Here is a 24480-nt window from a genome sequence, read left to right on the forward strand (position 1 = left end):
AAATTTATGGTACTTGTTAAGGTAAGCTTTTGTTTTATTATTCAGTTTTATTCTCTCAGTCACGTTCTCGCTCCCCCGATCTGACACTGTTATTTTTCTAATAAAGACGTGGTGTAAAGGAGGTGAATTCAGATGAGAATGAGGGTTCTACATTGGAGAAAGAGACTTTCTGCCTTCCTGTTCACTTTCCTGAAAGTTCTCCTTACGTTGTGTTCCAACAAAGTGAGCAATGTTTCCTCATTTTCCAGAGCTCCCGTCACAGATGTGTTGTACTGTTGGCTGTCATTAGCAGTAATCACTTGATGTGTGAATAGAAATTATTACGCTTTATTGTTTGTTATTGTCCATTGATGCTGCAACATGTGCCTAGGATAGGAATGCTCAAATTATTCTTTCAATTTTTCCCCATACCGTCGCAAAGCATTTGTCACACTATGCTTAGGTTGCATGGCAGCTTTGTAATTGTCCATATGCTCAGACATAAAACTTGAGTTGTACTTAGTGGTTTGTGTGTTTAGTGCATAAAACCAGAGTTGTACTTAGTGGTTTGTGTGTTTAGTGCATCACAAATGGTTCTATCTACCCATGGTTTCTGATTTGGGTAAGTCTTGATTATGTCTTGGGAACAACATCTTCTACTAGTTTCCTAATAAAGCTTACCACTGCTTCTGTAAACACATTAGTGTTATCATCAGAGTTGCGCCTGAACATCTCCAAGTCAGCATTACTCAGCACGTCCTGCAAACGGCCACTGACTGGTCCTACTGAGAAGCGGTCTCACGTGTAACTGAAGCTTCCAGTTTTAGATTTTGCTTATGTGTACTATACATGACACTGAAAGGAAGAAACTCGTGCACCCAGTGAAAACCTACAAGGATGCAGGTAGAACATTCATACTGAGAATAACCCAAACAGGAACTGACCTCTAGTACACAGCGCTGTACAACAGCAAGATTAACCTCTGCACCACCATGCTTTTCAACTTAGGCTTTACATCTATTTCAGTTCTCTGGCATGGTAAGATTATCACCATGTTATTTGTGTTAAAAAAGAGCAGGCAGTGACAGGAGGAGGCTTTGTGGCAGCCCTCCACATCCAGAAATAACACCATTTATGTCAGGAAAAACTGTAAAAGTTATCTTATGCAATGGCAAAACTCTAGAGTGATAATCACAAGGAGAAAACAAACTATTAATAAATAAGTAAAACATCCAAGCTGCTACCCCTCTAGTCCTAACTCTTAGTTCTTGAGCCACTGTCTATCTGGTTGAGGTGACTCACCCACATTTCCTCCATGGTTTCAGTTAAAAACTGAGTGTTTCGGTTAAGTGTTTGCCCTACTCTCTTTCTCAATCATACACCAAAATGGTCTTTCCCATCCCATCTAATTCTGTGTGAGTTCCTCATACATGGATTTGCAAAAAGAGGACAACAGAAAAACAAAACTCAGGATATTTGAGCTGGTGTTTAAGTTTTATTAAATGTAAAAAAAGACACAGCTTGAAATTTCTGACTTCACAGACTGTGAACAGAAACAAGTTACCTAATTAGACAAGCTCAATTAAACATAGGAAATCTTTATCTGATTATAAATGTGTTTAACACAAAAACTAACAGCCACAGGCGTTCTGAACAGCTCTGTTTGAGGGATTTGGCTGCAAGTTCTCCATGTCCTCAAACAGGAGCGTGTAAACTCAGTCCTGGGATATACCCATGCCTACAGGTTTTTATTGTAAGCTGTTCTTATTTTTTATTGGATTAATATCTTAATTAAATCTCTTTACCGGTCATTCACTTGGATTATTACTGAAATGCAAAAATACAAGAAATGGTTTTTAATGTAGAAATGTTTTAAAAACGTAAAAATGTTTTTTTACACACATGATGGCATAGATTTTCATGTTTCTCTTAGTTAAGATTATTTTTAAAAAATGATTTAGTTAATTAAGCTGTTTCCTACCCAGCACTTCTTCTTAGTATGCATTTGTTTTGTTCTTATTAAGTGGCATTATTTGAATAAACTGGCCCAGGCAACAGGTAGCATCTGTGTGGAGTTTGCACATTGTTCTTGTGTCTGCATGGATTTCTTTCCTTATACTCCAGCTTTTTCTTACCACTTCCTAAACTAGGTGTATATTAGATTAACTAAACACCCTAGATGATCCAATATTGGTGCATTTGGATATGTTCTGTAGGGACTGCTGCTCCACTATGGTCTGTTCTTGCTTGCACATAGGCTCCAACCCTCTGTGCCCTGAAATGGGATAGATAGATAGATAGATAGATAGATAGATAGATAGATAGATAGATAGATAGATAGATAGATAGATAGATAGATAGATAGATAGATAGATAGATAGATAGATAGATAGATAGATAGTACTTTATCGATCACCTTCAAAGATCCATATACTCCACTGGAAACATAGGTTATAAACTGCACAAAGCATTCACCTGGTTGGATCTGGGAAGAAAATCTTGTAAGATGCCCTCCCTGGATTCTATTCTATGTGTTCCAGGCATTAATTATTGCCAGTTTCCTATTAATCAAATTCCACTTCACTCTTTGAAAACATGGAAACAATGTAGAAAACTCTTTAAGGTAAAGACCCTGATGTCTCCAGCCCCATTATAAGATAACTTTACATTCAAGTCCTCCCTCAACTGTTTACAGCATTTATATCTTGAAAGATACCTTGACCATCAGAGATCTTTATATTCATAATAGATTTGCACCTCTTGATCAGCTCTGTTATAAATATAAAATTTCCTGAAAAAAGATTTGGAAGTTTGTGAAAAAACAATTTGCCTCCCTAATCTACCTCAACTCTCATACTGGAAAATATCTTAACTAGTAAGGTGAAGAGTACTGGCAGCATTTCCAGATGTTTTGCTCACCACTAGACCATCTTTGATAACGCTGGGAAAGAGACCTCTCTATCAATAATTCAGGCAAAGGGTGGAACTTGTTGGTTCACAGCATTCATTTTTCTTCAATTTGTGTAAGGCACATTGCAATTCACCTGTAAATTGAACACAGGACACATCTATCCAAATTTAAATGATCTTTTCAGACACAAGTCCATGAATCAGACTATGAAATGGAGGTAGAGGTAGCTGTTATATAGTTTCAGGACCAGAAGAGACAGAGTTACAAAAGGAACTGGAATTGACCTTGTGGATCCTCGACTTTCAGAGTGTCTGGGGCCTCATGTATAACACAGTGCGTAGAACTCGCACAATAACATGGCGTAAGCACAAAAGCCGAAATGTGCTTACGCACAGAAAAATTCAGATGCAGGAATCTGTGCATACTCCAACTTCCACGTTCTTCCGGTACATAAATCCCGATCAGCATGAAAAGTAATGCTTGTGCACGCGCTTTATGTAACACCCCAACTCCTCCCAGAATTACGCCTCTTTGAATATGCAAATGAATATAAACCGCCCTTAAGCTCAGCCTTCTGTGAAAAGACAATAGGAAAACCACGGGGGATAATATAAGAATTTCAGCAAATACCAAGTGGAGGCAAAGGAAAAACATACTATTTGTTCAAATAAACCGTGCTATAATCAACAAAAGGAAGTTGACATAGCGTGTTGGAGAATCTTGAAAGCTCACATTCACAAAATCGCACAGTGCCGGAAATAAAAAAGAAGTCACATATCAAAGTCGCCGTGAAAAGGCGAGTTGTAGCCCACCATCTAAGTGTCATATAAAAGCTTATTAGGGTACAGAGAATAAAAGGCACACAGTGGGGAAAAAGCACGAAATGTCAACTTCAATCTCAACATTTCCACTTTAATCACGTAGTTTATTTTGTCATTAAAGTAGAACATCATAAAATTCATCTTAAAATCATTTAATTAACCAGTTTCTCAAATCACATCATAATTAAAGTAGCACGTTAAAAGCTTTGTTTTGTATTTGATCTTCTATGTGCTCTATGTGTGTGAATCACTACTTGCTTCTTAAACCGGCTCTCTTCCTCCAACTGGACACAGAATCCATTACATTCATGATATTACAGCTCTCTGAATAACTAAAATACTGAGATGTATACGTGATATCATTTTCATGAAGATAGGAGTTAAAGTACGTCATTAAACATGAGTTTCATGGCGCAGTGATTGTGTGCGACCTTCGATGAAATAATTTATTGCAGCAGTACTCAGGGGCGGCTCTAGGCTTGTGTTGGCACTGGGCAGAGGAAGAATCGGTGGCTCCTTTGCCCGCCAACGTCAGTAAGGTAGCTTATGCACGGTGGATGGCCACGTCCGTTGCAGACACTGCATAGCCGCCTCGTACTCATGACACAAGCATTTAACTTTTGCCGAAATTTGTCCCTGCATTTTTAGCTGTGTTGTTATTTTCTCTTTCAGTATTATATTCAATATATATTGGCGTAGCCGCCACTGCAGTCCTTGCTTTTCTTTCCCCAAATACCCAATCACCACACAATCAGCTCTGTAATAGAAGTTAAGCCATCTGTAAGCTTAGCACCGATTCTTCAAAACGTTTAAGGAACATTGAAATAATTTCGTAGTACATGTTTAATTATTCTATCCTTCACGACACTCCCAGTGAAGAATATAGATTATTTAAATGAAGTTAAAGTTTTATCTGTATAATTTAATAAATATATTTTGCTGCATTTCACCTTAAAAATGATATCGTCATCATATGTAAATATGCGCTTTATAAAGTAGCTCAGGTTGCGCGATATTATAACTGTAGTGTAAGTTTACAGTGAGGTGATTGCACTTAAAAGTACAAAAAGTTCTACGAGGAGCAATTGATTGAGTGCGTTTATAGTACTTGGGATGAAACTGTTTTGAACCGCGAGGTCAGGAAAGGCTTTGAAACGTTTTGCCATGGCTGAGGCAGCGTGTCCTTGACGCTGTATACCGATAATTCTCTTTCTGATCAGCTGCTGCTGTGATTCACACTCAGATACAATCATTTAAATACTCCGAGTGGTGCAGTGAGAGTAATATGGAAAAAGATGATCCGCTGTGGCAACTCCTAATGGGAGGAACTGAAAGAAGAAGAAGAAAGAGAAGAAGAAGGTGTAGTGAGAGTAACAACGCTAAAGCAGTTATGGTATTTGGAATACTATGGATATAGCAATGTTCTTTAATATTTTAATATTTATCTATACTAATAAAAGGCAAAGCCCTCACTCACTCACTCACTCACTCACTCACTCACTCACTCACTCACTCACTCACTGACTCATCACTAATTCTCCAACTTCCCGTGTGGGTGGAAGGCTGAAATTTGGCAGGTTCATTCCTTACAGCTTCCTTACAAAAGTTGGGCAGGTTTTATATCGAAATTCTACGCGTAATGGTCATAACTGGAAGCAGTTTTTCTCCATTTACTGTAATGGAGATGAGCTTCAACGCCGTGGGGGCGGAGTTTCGTGTGACATCATCACGCCTCCCACGTAATCATGCAGTACATAGAAAACCAGGAAGACCTGAAAAAAGCGCTGAAGAAAACATGCATTATATAATTGAGAAGGCAGCGAAACAATAAGAAGCGAGCGAGTGACATATACAACCATATTCATGAGTTCTGCTACTTCGGAAACAAAGCACGATGTAAACCTACACTTTAAAGTAAGTTCATAGACAGGCTGCCGCTGGCGCTTGTAATTTAGTGCCTGCCCATATAAGGCCGTCCGTCAGCGCAATCCAATAGCAAACTGCCACGGGTAAATATTCACGGGTGAAGTACTGTGCTTATGGAGAGGAAGATGAGATGGTCAGGGTGGTGTTTGACACAAACTCGGCGAAACTGCGAGAGAAAGTTTTAAGTGCCAGGACTAAGGTAACATTAAATACAGCCATGGACATAACAGGAGATGGCACCAGCACAGCTGGGAACCTTCGATGCATGTACACCGAGTGGCTCACGTGAACTGACGCAGTGCACAGATAAAAGGCAACAGTTCCAAAAGCGCTGAACAAAACCGAATTACACAATTGAAAAGGCAGCAAAAATATGAAGCGCCTCATACATACAAGCATATTCATAAATCCAACTACTGCGGAAACAAAGCACACGTTGGAAAAGTCAATGTCCCGCTAAAGGAAGACAGTGTAAAAAAAACCCGTGCATTCAGTGTGTCAGGTCTCAGATGAAGAAGAAGACGAGCTGTTTATTGATGCAGTAAGAAACGAATCGATGAATGAAATCTGTCATCTTTACAACGATTGACAAACACAGAATTTAACATGAACACAACACATCCTACAAATACGAACCTGATTGAAAGAAATAATGATAATCAAATCCTTGATGACAGCAACACTCAGTAACACTCACAAAACAAATACTGTATATTGACAGTCATGTTACGTTATTTTTAAAATGTTCCCTTTTCTTTTCTAGCTTTTTAACACACTACTTCTCGCTGCGATACGCTGGCACCACCTTAGTTTGAGAAGAAGTCTGAAAAATATGAGGTTAACACAGAAAAACATCACCAATTCAAGCTTTATGAATAATCGATTCGCCATCAATAATTGTTTTGGTAAAGCCATCCTCCTTCCATTGTATAATTTTTCCGCCAATAGCCATGATTAAATGAACGGTAATAAAGAAAGAGCAAAGCGAGGGTGACTTATTTAGGCAGGCATATATATGACAGCAACACTCATGACAATGTCAATCATGTTACGTTATTATTAAAATGTTTCCTTTTCTTTTCATTACTTCTTTAACACACTACTTCTCCGCTGCAGGCGCGGGATTTTGCTATATATACAATATATGAATGACCTCCAAAGAGCGCTGAGACTTTTGATATCATGAACGTGTCTGCAAAAACTGTGGTCTCCTGCCCAGCAAAAGTCGAGCAGCCAGCGCGTGCATAGCTGTGCCGGCCTTTGAGACGCTGACTGCGCTTCTGCCTTAAGTCAAAGTGAGCACTTTTAATTTTTTTCATCCTCCCCTGCGCTATAGCCCAGACAAGTGCAAACACGGACCCCTTTTCTACACCACGGAAAAATAATATTAAGGCGATTCACACTTTCTTTTGCACGATACGATTATGAGATCCTCACCTCGGATTATGAAGACACGCACGAGTGGAGGACTGACAGTGCCATCACAGCCGATTAATGGCGGGACGTCTCACCAGTCTACACAAGACCCAACGCAACTGTCCCCAAAAGGCGATCATAACGTCAGCGAACACATCTCTCTATACTATATAAAAGAAAAAGGCAACTTTCCTTTCTTTACACCTTTTTCCTTTTATCCCAAACCAAAGCCTTTCTCGCTTAACACTGCAGAGGACACAAAACTAATTTTCTTTAAATGCCGGTAAGGCACATTACCAGAGGCACAAATTTGAACGTTCACATAGAAAATGTAATTTCTATACCACAGCCGTCGTGTAGCGCCTTTCAAAAGGGATCTACTACCGAGAGATGATCCATATACATTTTAGCTGCTGTTAGTTACTTACCTGTTGTGTTACACCGTCTTTAAAATGTAGTTTACCCGCAACCACTCCAGTAGTGCTCAATGTACCTGTACTTCTTAAAACGTTAATGTTTTACTGTTTAATAACTTATAGACTATATTTTATTATTTTTCCCTTGCACACAGTGACCAAAGCTATACACACACATATAGACACATACAAACATACACACAAGTATATGTATGTGTATATATATGTATGTATGTGTGTATATATATATATATTGTCACAAGAACGAGACATTGACAGATAAAGAGTTGGGGCAGCCACCCGTATATTGTGGTATCCTGGCTGCAAAAGTCGTTTTCTTTTAACAAAATACAGAGCACTGAAGTGCACACAACCGAGTCCAAAACAAGACTAAAGAAACAAAGGAAAAGGGGCAGGTTTTAAAGGGGAGACAGGAAGTGAGGTCGTATGGATCCGCACGTGGTCTTCCACCATTGGCTCAGAGCGGAGGTGACATCAGAGGGACTGGAGCTGGTGTGGCCGACTTCCATTGGCTCAGTCCCGGAAGTGATGTCAGGTGATCCAGGTGAAATCCCCCGGGGATGGTCTACAGGCAAGGGAGAAAAGAGTCAGTGCACTCTGCCACCACCCGGCATGCCTCCGAACTGCCTTCACTCAAGCCCTTTAGCTGCCTCCCATGCGCACGTGTGTGACAATATATATATAAACACACACACACCCCTATCTACATTATATATATATATATATACACACACACACACACACACACACATGCATACATACATACATACATACATACACACATATATATAATTTGTGTGTGTATGTATGTATGTGTGTGTATATATGATGTAGAAGGGTATGTATATATATATGTGTATATGTAGATATGTATATAGATATGTAGATATGAAGATATGTATGTGTATATATATGTATGTATGTGTTTGTGTGTGTGTGTGTGTATATATATGACAGCAGCAATCCAAGCTGTGAGAAAACACTAAAAAGGAGGCGTGTCAGACGTTGTGGTACATTTTCTGATGCAGGTAGACGAAAAAAACTTTGTGACGCTGCCGCCAAATACACAAAACAATTACTTTGACAATCATGTTACATTATTTTTAAAATGTTTCCTTTTCTTTTCATAACTTCTTTAACACATGACATCGCAAGCGCGGGTATTTTGCTATTTATATATATCACAGCGACACTCATAACAGTGACAAAACAATTACATTGACAATCATGTTACGTTATTTTCAAAATGTTTCCTTTTCTTTCTCTTTCCTTCTTTAACACACTACTTCTCCGCTGCCAAGCGCGGGTATGTATGTGTATATATATATATATATATATATATATATAGATAGATCTATATATAGATAGATCTATCTATAGATAGATCTATCTATCTATCTATCTATCTCTATAGATAGATAGATAGATAGATAGATAGATATGAGAACAACATATATATATATATAGATAGATAGAGATATATATATATATAGATAGATAGATATGAGAACAACACTCATATCAATGACAAAACAATTACATTAACAATCAAGTTACGTTATTTTTCAAATTTTTCCTTTTCTTTTTCGTACCTTCTTTAACACACTACTCTCTCCATGGCTGGTATTCTGCTAGTTAACAAAATATATAGAAGTAACAAAAATCAAAGTAAAAAAGGCATCAAAAGCATTAATCCCTAAAACTGAAATTTTTACATAAGACAAAGACCAAAACCAGAAAATCAAAACATCTACTTCCAAAAAAAAAAATCAAAATCCAAATAGAAGCCTCAGTAGCCATCTTTTGCACTGTTGGGCACTTAATAGCACAGTGGTGGCTCCACCCCCTTAGGCTCAACATAAAACAAGTAGGGTAAATATAACAACGAACTTAGAAATACACAAATACCATTATAATGGCCAAAATAAATCAACAAAACTCAACTTAAAGAAAAAATTAAAACAAAAATAGAAACAGGATGTACAAAATAATATTTACAAGACAAAAAATATAAAAAAAAAAGAAATGAAGCTTGAGTCCGAGATAAAACCCTTTATCCAATAACAGTGGGTTATATTGCTAGGAAACTGTGCACATTATGCACCTCAGAACTAACAATAACAAAAAGGAAGCAGACCACATCACAGGCGACAAACCACTAACCACATACTCAGCAATGTTATTCACAGCATCAATGCACATATATTTATAAAAGTAGAATTTAAAATGTTCCTTGTTAGCTATAAACACTGGGCTGCTCCTTCTTTCTTAACGCTTTATCTGAAGAGATGTTTTAGTTTGTGTATGTATGGCTAAAGTTAGCAATCTGGCCAGCTCACTCACTGACACAGGTATGTGATCTAATTGGTCACAGCTTGTGTCTGTCTTAACCATAACTGATGTGATTTGTGAGTAAATTAAACACACTAATGCAAAGCAGCAAGGAGCTCTGCACAACAATCCCATGGCTGCATAAGTTATTGCATTGAGAAGTTGATTCCAAATAATTATTGTAAGGATTTTTCAAGAATAAATCACAATTCCTAATGCCTGGGCTGATATATGAGACTGCCCTGGTCACTCTCACTACAGCACATCAGTAACCACACTGCCAGATTTAACAAGCTGTTTCAAGCAAAGACATTAGTTTTATTCTGTGATTTTGCTGCTGTGCAGGTTAACTTTACATAATAATGCTAGGGCCTGTGGATTGTTTTGCATGTAAAGTGGTTCAAAAGTGGCCTTATTTTGTCATGCTGCTAAAAGTTGTATATATATCTATAAGGAAGCAAATGCATTTTCTTCTGGTAGCCTAAAGGTAGAAAAGGAAATTTAAGTCCTGTGGTGAACTAAGAATTTCAACCGTGATTGTTTAAAATTCATTCTACTCAGTCACTTTGCAATATTATGAACAAAAACTTGGTGCAACATTTTGCAAAATACATGAATGTTAATTACATAGTAGTAATTTATTATTATTTCCATAGGTGCATATGGAGCATAAGATTTGTTTGAGAATCTTCAAATACTGTCTTGACTTTATACTTCATTATTTGAACCTTTTTTTCAGCTCATGTTGTGAATTCAGTATATTTAATTTTTACTTTGCATAAGAGTTAGTTATTGTTGACATCAATACAAGATTCTAATTAACCCTTTTTCCTTGCTTTCCCTTTCTTTTTCAGTTTTCTAAATTGATTGTTTACAGATTGACAATTAATGAACAGCTGAATAAATTTGTATAAAATGACAATATGCTATCCATCTTCGGGTCCTTTACACCTCTGAGTTTTTCATCAATTGGGCTTGTTCAAGAGGAGAAAATGTAATTTAACCACAAGAAAAACAAAACTCTGAATGCATTAAAGGTTCTTTCTCAATAAGGACAAGCCTGTTGACTGTTTTGGCTACATAAGATAGAAGTCACCTATTAAATTAAGATAAGAAGGTAGTAAACGGCAAAAATTGGTTTCTAACTTAACGGCGCAAGAAATCCAGGACTGGACTTTAAAACCCTGGTTTAAAACCTACAGTGAAATACAGCTGCTGAGTTTGACTGTTTTTTCTTTGTGCATTGTGGTGATGTCCATGGGTGGTTTCCAATGTGTAACCGCCTCTGACGTCTCTCGTCGTGTAATGAATAAAGTAAGTTCGGTAAAACTACTTGTGGATGGTTACTGAGGAAATGATTATGGCACATTACAGAATATTTAACGCACTTCAGAAAGCGACTACTATACTCATGCTTTCAAATTACATGAGTAAAGCTCTACAAAGTAGAAAAACAATTACCAGCCTCTGTTTTTTATCAGCAAATATATTATCTAGTTAAGCAAAAGCATTACTGTCCATGATATGAAATCATTATATATTTAACTTAAAAGATCTTTAAACATATGAGCCAGATATTTGTAACCACTCAACACTAATTTACCAAGCACAGAGAATAGCCCAGTCATTTTAGTTTCTCTTTGGAATCGCATATTTTTGAAGCAGACATATCCTCACTCATTCAAGACTTTCTTTATCTTCTGCAAAATCATTTTACATTATATCAGGTATGGAGGAAGCTGTAACTTCACTCAAAATATAAAAATACTCCATTGTTGGAGATAGTGATGACCCATGTTCATCTTCTCCTATTAAAAGGCAACAGCAAAGAAACTGTCGGGTGACACTTCAGAACAACTGGAAATTATGCTACTATTGTCTAAAATTGAACAGAATGTACTAATTCTAATGAAAATCCAGAATTACATTTTAAAAATGTACATTTTACATTCACCATTTTCATTTGCAATCAATTTGCTCAGCACTTTTTATAATATACTGTTTATTTCTTCATTTGCGCTGTTTTTGTAATCCAATTCTATAACTTCTCAGGGGAGACTCGGGCTAGATTCAGTGAGGTATGGAACGTAAACACAATACACTAAAAAGAAATTTTAGTGTATAATATTAGTATTATTACACTCTCATAAAAGGTTTTGTGTTCATTTTCATCAGGAAAGTATAAAACATTTTGAAGTATAAAACTTTGCGGTGTTGTAGTGTTTTTTTTTTATATGTAATAGTTGTTATCAGGAGTTCATGTCAGATAGTTTTAATAAAGTTCATTGATGGATTATTTAAGGGAGGAGAAATTAGGTGGGTGGAGTAGAAAAAAAAGAAGTGTTCTTGGGTAGCTCAGTGCTGTATCTCTACTGTTGTATTATAAAAGAAATAAAATACAATTGTCAAATAGTCCACAAACTAGGGTGACCATCTCTGTGTACCTTTCCACACATCGAGGACTCAGTCTGCCACACTACCGAGGTCGCCCGCAAGCCATGAAGAACCAACGCTGAAGGAGAGTAGTAGACACTTAACACCCGCTCTTACACACTTTTTCAGCAGGGAATCCCTTTGAGACCACAATTCCACATCGATTATGGCACTGCAGCACAAAGAAACAAAACAACAGACCAAAGCCTGTTGCATCAAAATATTTGCAAGTATATATAAAACTGGTAGAGAGAGATCTTTTGTTGAAGTGTTCTTGATTTTTAAAATGACACCATACTGTAAAGGATCTTAAAGTATTGGTCGCAACCCATTTTGTGTCGCCAAGAGTTGTGAATCTCAGTAGTACTCAATAGTGATGGGTGCTGTGGAGTGTCTCAAAGGGTTGCTATTTCTCCAAGGGGGGATACAAACCACCCGCTAGTTGTCTGACGGTTGATTCCCCAAAGATGGTAGGCGGCTATTCTGGGTCTCTAAGACACAATAAAAGACACTATTGGGTCACAAGAAGATTAAAAGTTTGAGAACCACTGGCTTTTTTTCATTAATTTCTTTAACACTCAAAAAAGTATCAAGCAAATTATAATCCTGTGACCTTCGAGCTGATCTTGCATGTCTGACTAGAGTCTTTGCAGAGAAGTGTTATGTCCTAGCTAGTTTCGCTGAGCCAACCATCAGTGAATTTTGCTTAAAACAAGTAGACAGCTTACCAATGCCTCATGAAGGGGACCTTTAAAGTAGAGATGGTGATTTTTTGAACTGCAAAGTGTTAAATGTTAGCCAGTGTTCCTGCCCTGGCTGGGGTTCAAATTTTTGTTTACTGTCTTTTTTGCTTAATCTTGATTCTTTTGTTTCAGTTATTTACTTAGTTTCTGTGTATTTTTTTACCTTTTATATTGTTCCATTTTTTGTGGGTGGTTCCCCAAGAGGTGGGACCACCTGCACATCACCACCAGGAACTGCCCTCAGTCCTATAAAGCTGAGGTTTTCCCACAGTTCCAGGTATTTCATTCGCATGCACTAGTGGTTGAATGAATTTCCTTTTGGCTTTCTGTCCTTTTTTTACTATTGTGATTTTCTGGATTTTGACCTTCTTGCTCTGTTTTTTGACCACTCTCTTTTGATATCATACTGGGACTTTATTTATCTTGGATTGCTTTGTACACAACTGCTTTTTGTCTTTATGCTTCACACAGCCTTTTGTTACTGAGCAATTTTGCATAATAAAAATTGTATTCATAATGATTCTGTATTTGCCCTTATCAGAACAAAAGGGACAAGAGAGGCAAAAAAATTTGGGGTAGCCACCCCGTATATTCTGGTTTGCTCCTGTTCAGGCAAAGAAAACAAATTTTCACAGAGTTCAAGATGGAACTGAGGTATAGGTGACAAAATGGTGGTTTTATAGTTAGTCTGAGGAAATGAGGTCATCGGGGCTGGAAGTAATGTGTCTGTGCCAGAACTTTGAAGGCAGGTGGGATTTCCTGTGACAGGTCTGCAGGAGAAAAAGGGAAATGGTTAATGCACTCCGCCCTCCCCTGGTCTAGCATGGAATTAACCTGATTCAAGCCCTTTAGCTGCCTCCCAATCGCACAAATGTGACACCTATTGCTAGCTGGGTTTTGACAGTTTTACCCTTCTAGCGGGCATTTCTTCAAGGTTATTTGGGACTCTTTTTGTGATTTTAAAATAACCACACCATTTCAGTGCAGCTGTAACATCAGATTATACTTTGGCATTCAAAGACGTCAATGAACTAGTGGTAAAAGTGAACGATACATTGTTAGAGGTGCTGGATGTGCTTTCTATTGTTCAGTTCCGATGACAGTGTTGAAGTTGATGTAGTGTTGATATAAGGTTGAAAGAAATGGCAGCTTAATCTGTGAAAATATTAATTATAAAATATACATTCGAAATGGTGTGTCACACTCCATCAAATGATGTGAAAAGAACTGCTGATAAGAGCCACAGGAGATGCAGATTTCAGTGCTCAAAACACTCAACTCAACAAATCATCCTAATCACAACAGCAGAAGCACAGGCAAGGCTCCTTGGCATCAATCGTCTAATGGCACATGTACCAAATTAGTAAAGTAAACTAGCATTAGTGTCAAAATTGGAAATTCAAACATACCATGCCAGAATATAAATACAGCATTTTAACATATAGTACTGTATATGTTCATGTGAATTTCCCCTTGGGGATTAATAAAATATTTATCTATTTATCTATCTACATAGAACACAATGCTTATCTAAACTCTATTCGCTGTTGTTATGCCTTATAATAGTGCAAGAGCCAAAATGACAGAAAGATAGTGTAGCAGCCAGAAGCACTTATCAAGCATGTGGAGACACGTAACTGTAGGGCTCTATGGGTGTGGGTGTCTGTCTTTCTGTCTCTTCTGTCGCTGTGCTTATTACAATGTACAAATTAATCATTAATTTTCAGTTACCTTGTGCCCCTGAAATCTTGAATGGGTGACAGCAATTCTAGCTTTTTATTTTCTCTTAGTATCAAGACTTCTGTTCAATTTCTTTTTCTCTGTAATACCCTAGCAGTTTAAAGTGCATGGATGTGAGAAATTGTGAGTGGGTGTTTTAGGAAGAAGCCCTGTGGGCAGAACCATTGCACTGGTGGATTTTGCTGCTATTCATTGCAAACTTTTTAAAGAGTTGTCCCCACATGTGCATGCTCATTTAAGAATTACATCTGGCTCCATGATACTATGTTGTCATTGGAGCCTCAACCCTAGCTCCATTGTTCTTTACCTTTTCATTCTGGCCTTGTTTCCTCTATCCATTATTGTTAACTACTTTAAATTTAGGCTGGCAATAAAAGGAGTACGGCCTTCAACTGATCTATCTATTGATCTAATTATTTTTTCACTGTCACATTTCCCTTTGGTTCTTCAAAGCACACATAAGACATCCTCACATTTTCACAGGTCCATCCATTTTCCAACCCGCTGTATCCAAACACAGGGTCACGGGGGTCTGCTGGAGCCAATCCCAGCCAACACAGGGCAGAAAACAATCCCAGGCAGGGTGCCAACCCACCACAGGACATGCACAAACACACCAAGCCCAATTTAGAATCACCAATCCACCTAACCTGCATGTCTTTGGACTGTGGGGGGAAACCAGAGCGCCCAGAGGAAACCCACGCAGACACGGGGAGAACATGCAAACTCCACGCAGGGAGGACCCGGGAAGTGATAGGGTGAACATAATTCATTTTAATCAGTCCCATAAGAATAGACCACTCTGTATCTCCTGGACATACAACTTGTTTTTGGAGGTCAATTATTAACAATTAAATAATAAGTAATATACACACGTGCTTTTAGATTACGAGTGTATTGAGTATAAACCCTCGGGATTATTTGAAATTCATTAGAATCATTTTGATTAATTTTGTTTAGTTTCCTAAAAGATATTACTTGTCATCTTTATTTTTGATATTTTTTTATCTCATGGTCACATCACTATTTTGTGTCTTTATTCTTCAATGAGCCTTTCAGAATTACACTGTGTCTTTGTCCCCGGGTTTTGTACTGTTTTATTTTTTCTCTCATGTTTTTTGTTGTTAATTGTTTCTGAACTTTTTTTGTGTGATTTACATTTTTAAGGGTTTAATAAGTGTTTGTTTATTTTAATTGTTCATTTATTTTAAGCATTTATGTTTGTTTATATTGAAATGGAATAGGCAAGTCCGAAACTACAACTAAAAGTTAGACTAATATTATACTAGTTATATAATAAATTGGAAGGCAAAATACTGCCAAAGAGCAAGCAAAGTTCATTACAATGAAGACTAAAATAATGTTGTCGGATCAAAACAAAAATAAAATAAACTGAAAAAAGGTCAGCCCGGAAGGTAAAACTGAGATTCACTAACTATACTTTCTTTTTGCAAATTCCTTTTCTTTCATTTGAATCCAAACACTTAGACACAGAACCCTGGCCGCTGACTTATGTAGGAAAAAGAAAACAACAACATAATGACCGTCAATCGCTCTGAAACTGTAAAAAAGATGTCAATGCTCATGAAACAAATTTGTGTTAACTGCCAAAAAACTAAATGCTGCTCCATAAATTATCCTTCCATATAAAAGTGGTCGGGATTGTCCTTCCGTCCCGTGAGTGCTACGCAGGCGCGGAGTTTCACACACGCCCTGTCCATTTTGCAATGCACGATGGAATTTGTAGTTTTGTTTTTCCAGGTAAAAGATGATTTTCTACTCCAAACTGTGCGATATCTTCTTCTTCTTTCTTCTTTATATAAAAGCGATCGGGATTGTCCTTCCGTCCCGTGAGTGGAAAGCGTAGCGGTATTCCGCTTATCACAGACTTACTACTTGCAGCTTGCGGTACCAAGCGACATGATGTGAGCAGAGTTCTGGTGCTCCCATCGTTCCCTTGCTTTTTGTGCGATGCGCTAGAAAAATAGACAAAATTGTGTCTCTGGAAATAATTAATGTTGATGGAGTACAAATGCTTTACTGCATAGTAAATATCAGGGGGGTTCAAAAGGGCGACCTCAATATAGAAAAAAAGTTTAAATTTCATCACAAAAATAACAGAAACTACGAGTATTAAAGTAATACCGCTCAAATGCAATATAGCTAAATTAATGAGTTTGTATAAAATATCAAATTGATCTACATATTGAATTGCCTTAAGAAGTAGTCAACTTAAAAGTCGGTCGCCTTAAAAGGCTGGTCAGCCTAGTAAAATAAATAAAAATATACAAAATATACCATATCATGAGAGCGAATTATTTTAGTTTAGATTTTTAATTAGGATAGTTGGTTTCAGAAAGATACCTGCTGTTACAGCCTTTTTGCTGTGGCATTAGTTTTTTTTAACTGTGTTCTCCATTGTATTCTTTTCATCATCTAAGTGTTAAATTATATTGTTTTTTGACACAGTGTTTGCTAATAGGATTTTGGGTTAATGGAATTTATGAAACTTTTTGTTTAGTAATTAATTCATTGTTTTTTTATTTAATTTTTGTAAATGGAGTCCTTTTTTGGATTTTGTTTAAAACTCTCTTTTCAATTTAAAAACAATTAACTTAATAAATGAAAAGTTTTGTTTGCACATAATGCTTTGATCTTCATATTTAGATCAAATCATAACAGTCACCACCATTTTATGAGGTTCTTTTAATGGTGCCACCATTTTTTGTGTCAGGTTGCTATGATGCTGACCGGTTTTTATGTATATGTTGCACATGCCATGTGTCCTGTAAAATCATGGCAGCCATAAAATAAATTGGATGCCGAGAAACTCTGTGAAAACTTAGATCTTGGCTCAGTTCAAATTTTGGTAAGATCTCTAAAAATTTTGCTTAATAAACTCTTGCTTCAACTTAGACAACTAGATTTTCCCTAGATTGTGGTCACTGCGACACTGGAAGGATAGATGGATAGAAAAATTAAACATGTACTACGAAAATATTTCCATGTTCCTTAAAAAACTAGAAGAATCTGAGTTCTAAGCTTACAGATGGTTTAATGTCTATTACTAAGCTGACTGTGTGGTGATTGGGTACTTGGAGAAAGAAAAGGAAGGACAAGAATTGGGGGTTAGTACGTTTTAAAAAGACAGTACTGCTGCAATAAATTATTTCATCGAAGGTTGTGCACGGCACAGCAAGCGTCTTGTATGGGCCAGGAACAATCTCTGGATGGGGCGTTAGTTCGTTACTATCACTGTGCCACCGTGTTCCCATGTTTAATACATGTTTTAATTTGTATGAATACTGAAATGATATCAAGTATACATCTCAGTATTTAAATTATTCAGATAATTGTAATATCACAAATGTAATGGATTCTGTGTCTTGTCGGAGGAAGAGAAAGCCCATTTAAGAAGCAAGTAGTGAGTCACACACATACAGCACATAGAAGAACACATACAGAACAAAGCATTTAATGTACAACTTTAGTTAAAATGGGATTTGAGAAACTAGTAAATTAAACGATTTCTTAGTGTCTTAGTCCATGACAGCCATCAGATCATCAGATTGGAAGGGGGTGTCCTTGGGGAATTGCTGCTGGCCTTCAGATTGTCGAATGCTTAATCTGCCCACAGCGAACCATTAGGAGACACTTCACAAACCACACATTACCCTGTTCCATTGAATACAACAGTGATTCATGACAATACACATCCTAAAAGGAGGCAACCAATGACGCTTTTTGTGTCACGACTCATTGTTTAAGAAACTATGAACTGGTAATGTACTGGTGCTTTAGTTTTAAACACAGATATTGAGAAAGGTATTTTTGCTTTGTGAACCCGGCACAGACTCACTCGGAGGCACATGTAAAAAATGCAAAGACTTTTATTTTTCTTCAACTGGAGGGCATGTCTTCCCCATGAACCCCCCAGCCACAACACAGTTCCAAAGCTCTTTCAACAATTCACAATAACACTCCCGTTTCGAACCACCACTCCTCCCTGGCAACCTCATCCTCTTCCTCCTGATTCGGGCCCAGAGTGGTGGTTTCTGGCCCTTTTTATAGCCCACCCGGAAGTGCTCCAGGTTCTTGATCACCTATTTCTGATGCACTTCCAGGCGGGGCTGTAGAGTTGTCCAGGTTGGCTCAAGGACCCATGCAGCACCCCCTGGCGGCCACCCCAGATCCCAACAGGACTGTGGAGAACTCCATCTCCCATGGAGCCCTGTGGGAAACTGAGGCACCATCACCTGCCAGGGAGGCTGCCACCGCGCGTCCCGGGGGAGGTACTGAAGAGCCCATGGACACTCCTCTGGAACATATGCAGAAGGGGCGTGTCGGCGCCGGGCATGGGACCCGGCCGCCCGCCACAACTTGTAATGGTGGAAAAAATAATATTTTATAGGCACATGGGTCAGGCCAGATGTGGAAATCAGATCTTTTTTCACTTTGCTAACACTGAAGCATGTGACCTAGATGTAGTTTCATTGATTTTAAAAGAATTAGAGTTCCCTGCTTGTTCTTCCATGTTCCGTGTGTTTTGTGGGTGGCTCCCCAAGAGGCAGGGCCATCTGTCTATTACAGTCCTGGGGCTGCCCTCAGCCCTAGAGCTCATCAAATATAAATATCGAGCTGCAGGCCGTCAACCATTTATATAGTATTAGACACTGTACACTAGTCATACTATTATAAGGTACAATTGACTCTTTATATATTTGTGCTTGACTTATTTTTTATCACACAAACACACACCTAGTTTTTACAAATATTGTTACATTCAAACATGTCACCACTGCATGTCCTGGTGAATTGCTGAGGTATCCAGTCAGGTCAAATATGTCTGTACTCATTAGTTCTTCTTACTTTAGCTATCTTTCTTTATTATGTTCCAAGGGGCAAACAGAGGTTCAAGAAAGAGTGGTGCATATCCTACAATGAGGTGCTCCATAATTCCACCCTCTCTGCATTTTCTCTAACTTAATTTAACACAAGACCTGGAATATTGTTGTTTGATCAATAACATCCTCAAAACAGGAGACTTTGTTGCTAACCATAAAGGGCAGAAAATCAAAAGGACAAAATTCACTGAAACTATTAAAAATAAATTCTCAATAAACATTAAAAAGAATTACATATGATCACAAGGAGGTGCCCCAGAGACCTAAACACCAGGCCCAACTCCACCAAACATAGTTCAGTGTTTAAATAAAGTCAATAAGCTTTGCTCAGTCCAGTGAGGTATAATTGTAACAAATAGGTTGTTTCAGTTTCCCTCCACAGTGAGTGTTGTCCTTTTCCATCTGACTTTGACTTACTGAGTGAGGTGAGATGGCCCTATTTAATGCTGGACCCAGGATTACTTCCATTGCCACAGCACTCCATGACAGAAGCACTGCCAGGCCAAATGGAAGCTGCACCAAACAGGAAGGTCCATTCTGGGCAGCGCCCCCTGGTGGCACCCACAGACTCCAAAAGGGCTGCTTGTTCTGAACTACAAGTCCCAGATTTACTTACGGGTGTCCATACTGGGACCAATCCAGAATAACACTGCCACCTTTCGTGCTGAGGGATGACTTGCTCTTCATAGAGTGTCTCCAGGAGTCCATCCGTTATCTTTTTACCCTGACTGAGATAAGAAATGTAAACCACCCTGATTGGATTGTTATTTCCATCCATACAGTCCTTTCCTTATGACCTCCTGGCTAGGTAAAGACTCACCTTCCATCCAAGGTGGGATGCCAGTCCATTTTCCATGGCACTCCCAACTATTCCAATAAAAATATCTAAAACAGAACCAGGAGGGCTAATTATGTTAAGGACGAGACTAGAAATCCTACTCTAACAGTATTGCTACCTTTGACTAGTAAGTGGATGTCTTCCATGTTTTATAATGAGTCCATAGCCTTTATCCTTGTTTTTTTTCAGTGATAATTTAGCTACAGAATTATGCTCTTTGGACCCTCAAATGTCATAAACAGGAAACAAGGAAAACACCACCTAGAAAAGAACATAATAGCTGAGGGAGGCAGACTCATTCCCGTGGCCAGCTATAGTACTCGCTTGGTGTATTCTGTAGATGTTAACAGCTCTGCCACTGCGGTAACTGCAGCTGTCTCTTCCTCGATAAGCCATACACTGTCATCTTCTGAATCTGCTTGCCCAGCGGAATCTAGCCAATTTGCATTGTTCGTCCTGCCAGCTGTATTTGTTGGCACTCTGTCCAGGAGCTGGGCATTGCTGTGAGATCTCCCTCGCAGATGTGCTTTACCTAAAGTCCCGAATGGATGAATTTACTGTCTAATTCATGTCTGTGATTCCTGCTCTTTACCATGTATTTTAAACCCCCACACACACAATGCATTATCAGCTAGCCATCCACAGCAGGCTTGGGATTCAGACTGGAAACAGAAGGTGGTAGAAAATGAAAATCAGGTTTTGATAAGTGGTAATACAAAATTCAAAGGGACAATTTACTTATTTTGAAACAGTATTAATTATTTTTACATAATTATTGGAGGGGTTTGTAAATATGTATTTTTATTGACTTAGTTTTTATTATTTTGGTGCTACTGTTTTATTGTTTAGTATATGTGCATGATGCTGATAATTCTTAGAAAATACATGCCTACATGAAGAGGTTATCTGGGCTTGCAGCTTTTTAATATTCCTATATGTATGTTCATACATATTAGTTCTCTTCTCATGGGTGCAATAATATGTTAAAGTAAGAAACAGAAATAAAAAGATTAGCACCACATTTTTTCTGTTTCAGCAGTGATGAATAGTCAATTCCTTTCTTCTTTACTTACATGTTCCTTGGCTGTGTGCTTCATTCACAGCCTTTCCAATTCAGTTGTCACAGGTTGGTAAAATGTGTAAGTAATAATCAACAATCTTCTTGATTATGTGTCCACTCCTTGAAGAAGAATTTAAGAAAAATTAAATCATCAAGGAGGGAAGGCACAGTAGTCCGGTTGTATCATAATTCTAGATTTTTGAGTTCAGTTATCAGCCTACAGTATGTGTATTTTCCCATTTGTTGACATGAACTTTATAACTACTATTCCTTCTACATTCCAAATACAATCACTTAAATATACTGGTGACTCTGAATTTTTCCAGCATTAGTTTGTGTGAGTGTGTTGTAAGCATGCCCAATGATGGCCTGGGTTTAAGTTCTTGCTTTGAGCCCCCCATTAGCCTAAAATGGGATCATCAGTTTCAAAAAATGATTTAAATTATTAGTAATGCAAAAAACATACACCTAATCCCTTGCCAGCACATTTTTAGCATAAATATGCTAAGAAACAGATTAAAAAAAACCTGTTCAGTTCATTTTTGCCTATCCTGTCAAGGGTGTTTTTGTGAAATGAAAATAAATGCAAAAAAACAGTAAAAGTCTGTTTCTTTCCCTTTCAGGGCAAATAATATGAAACAGGTAATTTAAATATTTATGTATGTATTAGGTAATTTAAACTTAAATGAAGGCATTTTTTAATTTTATGCACTAAGTGCTGTAACTGGCTGCACGGAGGCAGGCAAAAGAGTGTAAAAATTTGGGTTACTGTTTACTTCTAAACTCAAAAGGGAAAACGATGACAGGCTTAGTTCAGAAAGTTAAAACAACTCAGGATCGAAAGAACTGAAATGGAAACAAATTAATTTCAAGCAAAATCAAGTAAATCAATTCTTTCTTCTATGGTCCTCTCCAGAATGATGATGCCTTTCTGGGGTTTAGCTTTTTATGTCCTTGGAACTAGAAGGAGCCTTCAGAGGTTACTGCTGGACTTTGTTGCCCTCACTGGGCATGTTTTCTAGGCTGTGGAAAAAGGAGAGGAGGGTGTTAGCGACAGTGTCCCCTTCTCGGCCAGGAGTGGTACTGCTTTCCTCAACTGACAATGTTTATTTTAATGAATAGAAAAATGCAATCCATTAAAGAATACCATAAAAAATACATTTAATATTGATAAAATGCAATTAAAATGAATTCAGTTTTTTCCACATTTTCTAGTTCTAGCTCACAGCCAAATTATTCAAAAATCATCATAGCTCATACTCAAAAACTGACAAACATAAACTGCTACTCAGTCAGGGTGGAGTGATTTAAATTCACATGTTGAATATTCATGCTGGCTAATTCAACAACTTACTTCTTTTTCTTGCAGTGATGGCTGGGCTGACCGTGATGAAGTCATAGAAGGATATGAGATGGAAGCACTAGGAGGAATCACCATGAAGCTGCAGTCTGAGGAGGTCATGTCTTTTGATAACTACTTCCTAAAGTTACGGCTTGATACTAACACACGTAATCCATGGTTTTCTGAATTTTGGCAATACCGGTTTCAGTGTCGTATTCCAGGACACCCCCAGGAATATCACAACTATCGAAAAATATGTACAGGTAAGAAATTCTAACTCATTGCTAGTACTTTCATTTTTACTTCTTTACATGGTCACTTATTTAATATCATGATCAGGATTTTGTTTTTAATTTGTTTTTTCTGCTTCTTGTTATAATAAAGTATACATCTTCCTTTTTTTCTCCAGGAAATTGGTTGCTGAATGGGTGGCACAGTGGCGCAGTGGTAGCGCTGCTGCCTCGCAGTTAGGAGACCCGAGTTCGCTTCCCAGGTCCTCCCTGCGTGGAGTTTGCATGTTGTCCCCGTGTCTGCGTGGGTTTCCTCCCACAGTCCAAAGCGATGGTGGATTGGTGATTCTAAATTGGCTCTAGTTTGTGTGTGTCCTGCGGTGGGTTGGCACCCTGCCTGGGATTGGTTTCTGCCTTGTGCCCTGTGTTGGCTGGGATTGGCAACCAGCAGACCCCCGTGACCCTGTGTTTGGATTCAGCGGGTTGGAAAATGGATGAATTGGTTGCTGATGTTAGTTTTGCATTTAGCAAAAAAATTTTATCATTATTTTGAGGTCTTATTGGGCACCATCATTTTATGGTATTCAGTGTTGCAGTTTTCATGTTAATTTTACCCAGAAGGCATTAGAAGCAACAATTTAAATGTTAATTATCTGAGATCTGAATTTGGGAGAGTTCAGTGCATTTTTTCTTTTGGTGTATTTCTGGTAGTAAAAGACTTAACTTTTGCTCAAGGAGTTTGATTTGTGGTTCAGTGTTTAGGATTTGTTTGAAAGATCATTTTGACTTTCATGTCTCTTCTTTGTTATCATTAAAAAGCACCTGTGCCTTTGGCCTTTGAAATATAATTTTGTGGTTTTAGAGGTCAAGGAATAGAGTTGTTATACTTATTTTTGGATTATGCATTTCGTATGTTAAAAATGAATTACTTTCTTCTGCTGCACCATTTTATTTTAATTAATGGTACCGCCATTTTATGCTCTTTGTTGTTCCTGTTGCTAGGCAGTTATTAAGCAAGCTCAACAGGAAGTGTTTGATGTGTGACATTAAATGGTCCTAGGTATAAAGGTCATAACTGGGCACTTCCTAGTTTGTCCAGGTTTGTGGATACACCCTAAAAATCATACCATTATTTTCCTTGAATTATGATTATAAACCTTTTTTTCTCTGCATTTGACCATGATTTTTGACTTACATTGTGGACCAATTTACTGTATGTGAAGATTTTTTTTTGGAAGCATTGACTATGATTTTTGTCATACATACTGGGCTCTGTTACTTGATTCTTCCTTTGCTGGTTTTAACCTTAGCTTTTTTTTACTTTGCCAATCTCCTGATTTAAAGTCTTTCTCCATACTGCTACTGCCTT

At 37.9% G+C, this 24480-nt stretch overlaps 1 protein-coding gene across 5 annotated transcripts in view; it reads left to right on the forward strand.

The window, feature by feature from the left end:
- grm1b (glutamate receptor, metabotropic 1b) overlaps window positions 1-24480 on the forward strand; it is a 347961-nt gene that overhangs the window by 243696 nt on the left and 79785 nt on the right. For all 5 annotated transcript variants that reach the window (XM_039747530.1, XM_039747528.1, XM_039747532.1 and 2 more), the window contains exon 4: window positions 22909-23144. In XM_039747530.1, coding sequence (XP_039603464.1) covers window positions 22909-23144 — 236 coding nt within the window. The remainder of the gene's footprint in view (window positions 1-22908; window positions 23145-24480) is intronic.

This window comes from Polypterus senegalus, chromosome 3, assembly GCF_016835505.1.
Source record: "Polypterus senegalus isolate Bchr_013 chromosome 3, ASM1683550v1, whole genome shotgun sequence".
Classification (NCBI taxonomy): domain Eukaryota; kingdom Metazoa; phylum Chordata; class Cladistia; order Polypteriformes; family Polypteridae; genus Polypterus; species Polypterus senegalus.